Source organism: Paramormyrops kingsleyae, chromosome 9 (genome assembly GCF_048594095.1).
Source record: "Paramormyrops kingsleyae isolate MSU_618 chromosome 9, PKINGS_0.4, whole genome shotgun sequence".
NCBI lineage: Eukaryota > Metazoa > Chordata > Actinopteri > Osteoglossiformes > Mormyridae > Paramormyrops > Paramormyrops kingsleyae.
This window is the reverse complement of record NC_132805.1, coordinates 21,737,877-21,748,200: the sequence shown is the minus strand read 5'-3', so window position 1 is coordinate 21,748,200 and position 10,324 is coordinate 21,737,877. Positions and strand designations below refer to the sequence as shown.

The window sequence follows — 10,324 nt, the reverse complement described above, 5'->3', positions numbered from 1 at the left end:
TTACACCTGAGGTTTGAACAGCTGACCTATACAGGTTACCCCAAAAACCTGCATACACACCAGCCCTTTGCGGATAAGATTGGCCACCCCTGGTCTAGCCTGTAGAGGTCTGTGCGTCCCTCCATGGATATGCCTCCCCAGACCATCACTGACCCACCACCAAACCAGTCATGCTGAACAATGCTACAGGTACCATATTGTTCTCCACGTCTGTCACATGTCCACAGGGTGAATCTGCTCTCATCTGTGAAAAGCACAGGGCACCAGTGGCAGACCTGCCAATTCTGGTATTCTCTGGCAAATGCCAATTCAGCTTTATGGTGCCAGGCAGTGAGCACTGGGCCCACTATAGGATGTTGGGCCTTCAGGCCACACTCATGAAATCTGTTTCTGAATATTTGGTCAGAGACATTCACACCAGTGGCTTGCTGGAGGTCATTCATAGGGCTCTAGCAGTGCTCATCCTGTTCCTCCTTGCACAAAGGAGCAGATACCAGTCCTGCTGATTGGTTAAGGACCATAGCCCTGTCTAGCTCTCCTAGAGCAACTGCCTATCTCCTGGAATCTCCTCCATGCCCTTGAGACTGCTGGTAAACACAGCAAACCTTCTGGCAATGGCACGTATTGATGCACCATCCTGGAGCAGTTGGACTACCTGTGCCACCCCTGCAGGGTCCAGGTATCATCTCTATAATACTGTCTGAGGCAAATTCAAAACTAGAAGAAGAAAAAAACAGAAAAGATGAGGAAGGAAAAATGTCAGTGGCCTCCACCTGTTAAACCATTCCTGTTTTGGGGTTTGCCTAATTGTTGCCCTGCTAGTGCACCTGTTGTTAATTTCTTTAACACCAAAGCAGCTGAACCTGATTAACAACCCCCTCTGCTACTTAACTGATCAGATCAAAATCCCAGAAGTTTAATTGACTTGAGGCTATACTCTTTATTAAAAAGTGTTTAATGATAACTTTTTGTAAGGGTTCATTTGCTTTTGTGTAATATTGTAATACAAAATATTTCCATACAGCACAAGACAAATGTGCCACGTGGTGTATTAGTGAGGCCAATAGCAAGGATGAGAATGATTATGATTGTCTCTGAGAGTGCATGCAGAGCTCAAGTAAAACCAGCAGCGTTTTTTATTTTATTTTTAAACATATACTTGATGAAAAGGAATTGTAAAGCCTGTCAAGTTTTGTTTCCTATGAAATTCAAATAAAAAACCAGATAAACAGATTGAAGTATTGCTAAATTGCAAAAGGTCTATATTTTTCTCCTGATGTATTGCTTTTTTCCCTGTGCATTTAACTAACAAGAAAGTTTGTCATTTTTGTGAAATAATAATAGCAAGCTAAAAAAGTTCATAGTTATTAATTGTAAAATGCACATTTGTTTGAAAATGAAATTTTCCAAATATTCCTTTCTGATTTAACGGGCTAATATGTATTTTTAGATCTAGTCTTAACACTTGATTTATGTGATTTATCTCCTGATAAATATTTGCATATGTCAATCTTTGTAGAGCCCAGTTGGTTCAAGCAATTAACGTAAGATCCTGGAATAAGCCTACTATGGGAAATGTTTAGGCTGTGCACTAGTGAATGCGTGCAGTTCTATAATTTTCCCTGTAATTAGTGTCGGAACTGCGACATTTTACCGAGAAACTTATCTCCGTAAATTGGGCCTATAGAGACGCCACTGTAATTACTTGTATATAGTGAATAGCCGCTGTTTTCCTGTGTCTTTTTGATTTTAATGAAGATAAAATTAAAACGATACAGGCGACGAATTCTCTCTTGGAAATATATATTTTAGAAATTCGGAAAGGCATATGAAGATCAAATTTTCATTTATGGGTAAACCCTTAGAACCTGACAAACGCAAAATGAGTCGCATTAATCTAGCTCTGCCAAGAAAATCTGTTGCATTATTTACTAAATTTATTTCACGTTTTGTTTGCGTAATTTCTAAACATTTTAACATGTATGACTTACATATCTATTGCTGGATAATAATATTAAATTAGTCATTTCCTTTTTTATTTTTCCGCAGCTCGGATTTTTACCATGCCCATAAAAGGATCAGATAACATTCAGCTCGGTATTTGTTTTGCGAGTGACCGATACTAGAGAAACTGAATTACTCAGCAGCCGGTCTAAACCATGTGCTTACACGAAGAGGAGGGTTTATTTGAATGTACCTTCGGCAAAAAGAATAAAAATCGCTCGGAAAATGCCATATTGCTATTCATAGCAGTTATAAAGGGGGTTTCTCGTTTTAACAAATACAGCAGATGTGTATTATGTTTACTTGTTGGTAATACTTCTTCGCAACATTTTACAAACCCCTGGTGACTTTTTGCGACTTCCCTTGTAAACCTTCACTAGCTCACCTGTCCAGCTAATTTGCATACAAAAGTTAAGCTGAAATGGAGGGTTTACCTGTGTCGTAGTGTCAAAATATATGTAAACTAAACCAAAGGTCAATTTCTGTTTTATTTTGTTGGAAAGTATCATAACTTGTATTGCTAGCTATATCAAGTTATATAGTGGATTATCTTTAAAAGTTTCAACTATGTTTCTGATGTCGGGTGTCGTCGTTTTTTTATTTGGTAAGTGTTTCTTTTTCGATTGCGTGATTATTGTAGTACTATAGTTTTTAAAGCCCCATAGAAACATGTTCAGAAGGTAAAATTTTATTTGATATATATTTATTACTTTTTGAAGTAGTAATAAGCACCCTTCTGGTTTAACCTAGCAGAGTTGCTCTTAGGCCCTACAACCAGGAAGGGGATTTTCGGTATAGGGTATTACGTGTTATATTTGTGTATTATCAGTGCTTGTCTTTTAAAACTCAAAGTATATGAATAAAAATGTGCTCTGTTTTTGGCGGAGGATTTCGTAAACGTGAAGCGTAGGCTTGTTGGAGCAGGTCTCTGCGATTACGAATGAGTCATGGCAATGTGAATTTTCTAAGCGGGCTCCATTCTTTTAGTGCTACTCTGTGATTGTGAGTTTCACAAAACATATCCAGGCAGACTTTGTTTGGTTACTTGTATTGACGATAACGCTAGCGGTATCCCGCTACCTCGGCTCCCTTTGTAAGAGATTTATTTACCTATGCCCATGAACAGCTATAATGCTTTTTATGTGGCAAAGATACCTGTATCTGGTCAACACAGCACAACAAGATTATATACACACACATATATATATATATGTGTGTGTGTGTGTGTGTGTGTGTGTGTGTGTGTGTGTGTGTGTGTGTAAAACATTTGGTTTCGTTTTAGCCGAGGCAGTTCACCTCGATTGCAGATTTTATAAGTTTATACTGATGAATATCTCATTCAAATAATACAGTAAAAGTCCTCTGGTTAAGAACGGCTAACTTAAGGACAACTCGTAGGTTACTTATGAACAGACAGACGTGAAGCCTGTTACATTTAAAAATTCGGGTTCAATACAATGGTTCGTTACAACGAAATCACGCACTACTTTGTGACGCCCACGAAGAGATTACGCGCCTTCAGAGGTTATTAACCTTTAATGTTTAATCCTTTAATAATTTCCCCCTGTTTTTTAAACTGCTTTAAGAACTGTTTCTTTAATGTTTTTTTAAGTACTATATAGCTACACATACATACACAGATTCTCTCTCTCTCTCCCTCTTCAGTATATCTTTTGTGGTTACTTTTATTATTGTGTTTTTACCTATTGTATTGAGTAGAAGCTGAAATCTATGTGGCACACTAATAGTTATTTTTTTATTATTATTATTATTAATTGACCATTGACAGGAACAGAATAGTTTTTAGGAAAAACATATAAAGAATTTTAAGTAGCATTGCGGAAATGTGTTGTACAGTAAATTAATTGGACTCATGTGCTGTCTCCATTTAAACTTATCTGTGCACTAAAGATCAAGAGTTCAATCACAGATTTACCATAAGTTGGATAACCCTGTCCATGTTTGGGGATAAAAGCACCTGGGTTGTTCTTGGTTGCAAAAGGGGGAAGGGGTGTGGCTAACTTGATTCTAATATTCTATTAATGTTAAATGGTTAAAATAATTACCCATTACCCACAAAATACCAATACCAATAACCCTTGAATTGGTTTTGTTTTTCCCTTAGGCTCTGCCATGGCCATCTCTGTCCAGTGCCCCACCAAGAAATATGTAGTTATCCTGTTCCAGCCAGTTACACTTACCTGCAACTACCAGACATCATCCATTCAGCCACCAGTGGTGACCTGGAAGTACAAGTCATTTTGTCGAGATCCCATCCAGGCAGCACTGAATCCCAGCAGTGCTGACAATGCTCTGGCCCAGGCAAACCCTAATTACAATCCAAACATCGAATGTTCCGATAGCACACGGACTGTTCGTATTGTTGCTTCCAAACAGGGCAGCACCGTCAGTCTTGGAGATTATTATCAGGCCCGCCAAATCAGCATCATCAACAGTGAGCACAGAGGCCATTTAAATTGTCATTCTCTGGTGTGGTAGTTGGGGTGAAGAGTACACATTTTAATCGATAATACCATATTGAGGACCCCTGACTGTCTCAAGTAATTCTGTCTAAGCGCTTCTTAGAAGATGACATAGTTCAAGGATCTCCTGACAAGTGCTTGATTTTATTGAAATTAATGGATTTGTGCTCAAAACAAAATTAGCTGTGTCTTTCAACTTTAATGCTGAACTCAGCTATACTTCACTGACCTACCATCCTTATCCTGTCTTCAGATGCAGACCTAAGCATAGCACTGACGGCTTGGGGTGATAGTGGCGTCTATATTTGCTCTGTAGTCTCCTCTCAGGACCTTACAGGAAACAGTGAAGACTATACGGAGCTTATAGTTCTGGGTGAGTTATTAATAGCATGTGTGTGATCCCTCACCCTCTACTAAACACCCCCATTTTAGCTGTGGCTCCATTACAGGTTAGGCCAGGTTTTCTAGAAGAGCTCACCTATTTAAGATCAGATTTACTTGTATCAGAAGTCAAAGGGTTTTTTATATTATAGATGTTTCCGTCTCTCACAAGTTTCTCTGTGAAGGACCTTAGATGTAGATTGAGAACAATGGTAAAGCGGACAAGTTAAGTAAGGAACCTTATTCGATGTTTGTCTTTCTTTCGCAGAGAGAAAGTCTAATACTACAGACCTCCTGCCTGGCATTGACTTACTGGTCATGGAAGGTACTTAACTTGCCCTCTAACCAGAGCTCCTGAATGCTTATGCGAAGGGATTTTTCGGGCATATGCCCCCCCGCAGGGTCCTTCACAAGAGAAACTTCCTGTGAGATATTAGTATATTAGAAAGCTGTGTTTAGATAGCTACATGCAAAGTTTGAGTCTTTTTGAAGCAGTGGAGGTACAGTAAATATGTAACTTTTTCATAACTATCAAGATTCAATGGCAACTTTTTTCTGTCCATGAAAATAGGTATTCGGTAAGTACATTTACTCTGTTTAAAATGGTTGTGTTCTCTGCGGTGGCCAAGTGTTGTATGACAGTGAGCATGACCAGTTCTTACCACATTCACAAAAACTTGTCTGATGTCACACAAACCAGCATGTCCTATGTCATAACCTGACACTATATATCGGTTATAATTTTTGGCTTTGTCCGGCTTAAGTTTATATTTTGAAAATGTGACCCTTTTAATAGCAGCAACATGAGAGTATTCAGTCATAGTAAAATGGGTAAACACATGGAGGACTTGGAAATGTTTGGCTATGAATCCTAACGCCTGCCGTAATGCTGTGTGTGTCTTCCCCTGTTGCTTTCAGACTGGTTGCTGGTGGTATTGGTGGTGTTGGGCTTCCTGTTACTTGTGCTCTTCATTGCGATTTGCTGGTGCCAGTGCTGCCCGCATACATGCTGCTGCTATGTCAGCTGCCCTTGCTGTCCTGAGAAGTGCTGCTGTCCCAGGGCTTGTGAGTATTAATCATCTGCTGTGGCCTAAACATAAAGCAGCACTTCAGGCATGATTCTTTTTCAGAATTTCCTGTTTATGAAATTAATTTATATTTGGATAAGCCACTGTGAAATTCAAACCATTTTGTTATTTAAAAAGGCTCATTTGGAAGTAGCTGCATATTGCTTGCCTGCTAAACACCTCATGGTTCTTCCTTGATCTCCATGGACAGTGTATGAGGCAGGAAAGGCGGTGAAGTCAGGTGTGCCGAGCATGTACGCCCCCACCCTCTATGCCCCTAGTATGTACGCTCAGCCCCCATATGGCAGCATGGTGCCAAACCCCTCTGCCATCCCAATGCTGCCCATGCCCACTGTCCCCCCATCAAACGGTTATGGCCAAGACTTGGATGGAGCCAGTTCAGGTAAGAAAGGTTGTTTTAAAATCATTGGCATCCCATTTGAGCTTCTCTGCTATGCTTCCTGTAATATCTGCCTGGCTTGTATGTGGACAAAAGTGTCTGTTAGCTAAACAAATAAATAAATAGGATATGCCCGATGCTCTCTCTGACCACCTCTGAATTGTGATGGATGAGGATAAGTCTTGTCTGTCTGTCAGTTAATTTATTGATTAAAATTTAATTTACCACAAAAGCAGCTAAATGGGTACATATTGTAGTTTCTCAGTTTTAAAAATTAATTTTATTGTGAGAAGAGCTTGGCTAAGTCTTTGTGATTGAATACGTTTTCCTTTTTTGCTGTAGTTGGACAAGGCTCCCAGGTTCCTTTACTGCACGATAGGGACACTGGGGGCAGCGGAAGTGAGTAAAATGCCATTGGAATCATGAAGCACAATTCCATCACCCACACACCTGAATTTGGTTTTGCTGTCTTGTTTAACTGTCACTAAGCTTGTTGTTAGCTTGTCTCAGCTAGTTCAATGTTTATAACTAACACTATTCTTTTGCATAAACAATTTGGTGACTTTTTAAAAACCGTAAAACAAAACTGAAAGAGGGGCTTTTCAGAGCCTTACAACGCAAAAGATTTGCTTTATATGACAACAGTATATGCCTGCTTTCAGCACGCAGTGGTTACCGCATCCAGGCCAACCCCGATGGAAATGCCACTCGTGTGCTGTACTACATGGAGAGGGAGCTGGCCAACCTGGACCCCACTGGACCCGGCGATAGCTCGGGCAATTACAACCGCTGTCAGTTTATTCATCTTTGTTGCTGCTTTTTCGTTATCGCCTCAGCACTTGGTTTTAGAGTCTCCGTCATGAATGTAATTTTACACTTTGCTGTGACCTTTCTATCAGTGATGGACAGGATGAGCGAGGTCAGCTCGCTGCACGATGACCTGGGCTCCCGAAATCGTGGCAGATCGCAGGCACCTCACCTGAGCACGGTGCCAGACCAGGACGAGAACATGAGCACTATTAGTAGTGTGTCCCAGTATGCCCGGCGCAACCACAGAGGGCCAGGGGGCAGTGATGCACCCTCTGGGGGATACATGGGTGCCCGTGGACGGGCACGCTCTGTCGATTACCTGGATGATGTTGCTCATAGTTACCATGACAACTATTCTCCCCCACGGGATGAAAGAGGAGCTAGAAGAGGCAGAGGAGGGTATATGCTAAATTTCCTATGATTGTTTTCCTATGCACCTAGAACACTGTAGCATATACTTCACTGTTTCAAGGCTGAAATGTAAAAATACCATCTTGTTTTCCTTTCCTTTTCTCATTCAGGTTAGATGAAGGAAGCATTTCTAGTGACTATAACCGATATGACAGGAACAGGCCTGATTACTCGCGTGATGACTGGCACCCAAGGGGAAGCAGATATGAGGGCAGGCGCAGCCGTAGCAGAGATGACCTGACAGACCTTGAGAGGGAGTATGGGAGGGGTGACAGAGATTACTATGATGATAGCTTCCTGACGGAGGCACTGCAGAGGAAGAAAATGGGTGAACAGCAACGGATCCGCAACCCAAACATCCATAGCAGAGATGACCTGGTGGACCTGGAGAGGGAGCGTGGGAGGGGTGACAGGGATCACTATGAGGATGGTTTCCTGAAGGAGGCGCTGCAGAGGAAAAAAATGGGTGAGCAGCAGCGGGCCCGCAGTCGCGACAGGCTGGACAGTGAGAGTGAGCGCTCAGAGCGTAGCAGAACAGGGCGCGGGCCCCCGCCTTTACCCCTAGTGCCACCATCCTCCTACCCTGACCAACGAAATGACAACTTCCCGCCCCCTCCCCCACCCTACAGTGAGGATGAGAGCGTGGCGTCTTCCAAGAAAAGCAACCTGCGAAAGGTGAGTGTGAATCTTTACTGAAAGCAAAGTATTCTCTCACGCCATTTAGATGTTTATATGGACCTTAATAATGTCCATTATATATAGCCACATTTGTAATACTTGTAACTATGCATTGTATGTCTGAACTAGTATTATTCTACTAATACTGCTCTTTGCATTTACTTTCAGAATGGAGCTGTGAGTCGGGAGAGCTTGGTTGTGTAAAGTGCATTAAGTATGGGAATCTGTTTCTGGAAAAGATTACAGAATAAATCTGTAGCATGTTTTTATTCCATTTTATGAACTACTACTAGTACTTATTTGTAAAGCTTATTGAATACCTTTGGCTTTGTGTGCATATGCTTTTCTAATCAGTCAGTAAAAATGGGCAGGTTTAGGCTTGAGTTGATACAAATTTAATTGCTTGGAATCCCTGAACATTAAACTGTATGTAGCCTTGATTCATTATTTGCATATCCGCCTTTTCAATATGAATAGCTATGTACATCTTTTTTTTCATAATAAGTCAACAAGTGCATTTTTATATGGAGAACTTTTCTGTCTTTTTATCCTAAACATTTTGTATGTAGCTAAATATGTTAACTTTAACAATATAATTGTCTGTGACATTCTTGCAGGTGATTGGTGTCTGTGAAATATTGAATATTGAATATTACATGTTTTGAATTTGGTTGCTTACCATTGACCTATTTTTGTAAACTTTTTTTTATATATTTTTTTTTTCCATCAACCCCCTTTCACCCATACCTAAATTATAGTATGTAAATGGTGAAATGATTACAAGTGGATCTTTTTCTTTAAAATCTTAACCTCCCTGGCATGGAATTCCCAGTAGCAGAAGGCAGCTGAAGAATCCACAGAATGGTGCTGGAGAGTGGCTTGCCCACACACACGCGCAGATGACAAAATACTGTCGTCATAAGCCAGCATAGCTTATACTGTGTCCAAATGGACAAATGGGATTGAAAGAGTTCTTTTGGCAGTCCTTCTCTGTTGATGTCATATATCCCAGTGTTCTCTTTAAAATTCCTTGTCCCCCAGTTGCTGTCATTAACAATGCCTTATTTGTTCATTCAGTTCTATATCATGTCACTCTCTAAATGCTTTTGATTTAGTTATCTTGCTGAAATACCACAAACCAACAGTGGAAGTGAGTTATGGCTGTATTTGTTGCTGTATGGTTTTATTCAACCAGCATGTAATGTCTTGAAAATGTAAATTCATTGATTTAATTTTTTTTTAAATAAATTCATTTTTTAAAATCCCAATACTGATTTGGTGGTTCTGTAACATTCCACAGTGACCATGTGATCATGTCCTCTTCTGAAAGTCTTATATGCTTTGAAGTATTGTATAATTTCATGTACTGCAAATCATCTGCATCTGGACACATTTAAACAGTAAGAGTTTTTTTTTTTTTTAACAAATAGCAAACTTCAAATTCAAGAGTATTTTATCGCCACTTAACCTAGTTTATATTTGGATTTAAGTGTAGTGCAGCAGTAGGAGACAGAAAGAAGACAGTTATATCATGGCAAAATGCCATTAGATGCATCAGGTACACTTAAGTACAGTGTGTGTGTTGTGAGGTACTGTTAATAGTCGGAAAAATTGTTGGTTTTAGTGCCCCCCCCCCCCTCCTGAAGCATGTCTAGCACTCACTCCTATGATCTTTGATAGCTTGGATGTCATTTGTTCCAGGTTCCTCTTCATGCATCTTTGCTTCCATTACTGATGGTCATGGATGATGTTAAGGTACTTTGAATGATAGCTGTGTAGAACTCAACCTCGAGCTCTTTGATTCTGCACTTTGTCTGATGCAGTAACAATATCTGTTTGACCTTCTTGCTTTCATGATTATATTTAATTCAATTTTGAAATGTCTGTCAAGAAATTTGAAAGTGTCTGGTTATTTAAGTCTATGCACCATGTTACTTCCTGAGCTGTCTTTTGCTAGGTTTGAAACCGGTTTCTTTGTTTGTGATTACTCCAATTAAGCATACTTATACTGTAGGTCTTGGCTGAGTTGTCTTTAGGAATCCAGTAACAATTTGAGAGAATGATGTCTAGCAGAAATAGTACTTTGGTCA

The 10,324-nt window shown here is 40.1% G+C and overlaps 1 protein-coding gene across 2 annotated transcripts; it reads left to right on the top strand.

The window, feature by feature from the left end:
- The first annotated feature begins 2,383 nt into the window (after positions 1 to 2,383).
- Positions 2,384 to 9,502, top strand: lsr (lipolysis stimulated lipoprotein receptor). Of its 2 annotated transcripts, XM_023801884.2 has the most exons (11): positions 2,384 to 2,608; positions 4,130 to 4,459; positions 4,741 to 4,860; positions 5,137 to 5,193; positions 5,787 to 5,933; positions 6,147 to 6,338; positions 6,678 to 6,734; positions 6,998 to 7,126; positions 7,235 to 7,544; positions 7,667 to 8,231; positions 8,403 to 9,502. In XM_023801884.2, exons 1-11 carry the CDS (start codon positions 2,572 to 2,574, stop codon positions 8,436 to 8,438), a joined length of 1,980 nt encoding a protein of 659 aa, XP_023657652.2. In that variant the 5' UTR covers positions 2,384 to 2,571; the 3' UTR covers positions 8,439 to 9,502. The 2 variants fall into 2 exon arrangements, with proteins under 2 accessions (XP_023657652.2, XP_023657653.2); XM_023801885.2 differs by lacking the exon at positions 5,137 to 5,193.
- Positions 9,503 to 10,324: the final 822 nt, after the last annotated feature.

Bases quoted from the DNA above. Each gene is read 5' to 3' on its own strand.
- lsr (XM_023801884.2), top strand. From the start codon at position 2,572: ATGTTTCTGATGTCGGGTGTCGTCGTTTTTTTATTTG. The intron at 7,127-7,234 runs GTCAGTTTATTC...CCTTTCTATCAG, and splicing joins CTCGGGCAATTACAACCGCT to TGATGGACAGGATGAGCGAG. The intron at 8,232-8,402 runs GTGAGTGTGAAT...ATTTACTTTCAG, and splicing joins AGAAAAGCAACCTGCGAAAG to AATGGAGCTGTGAGTCGGGA.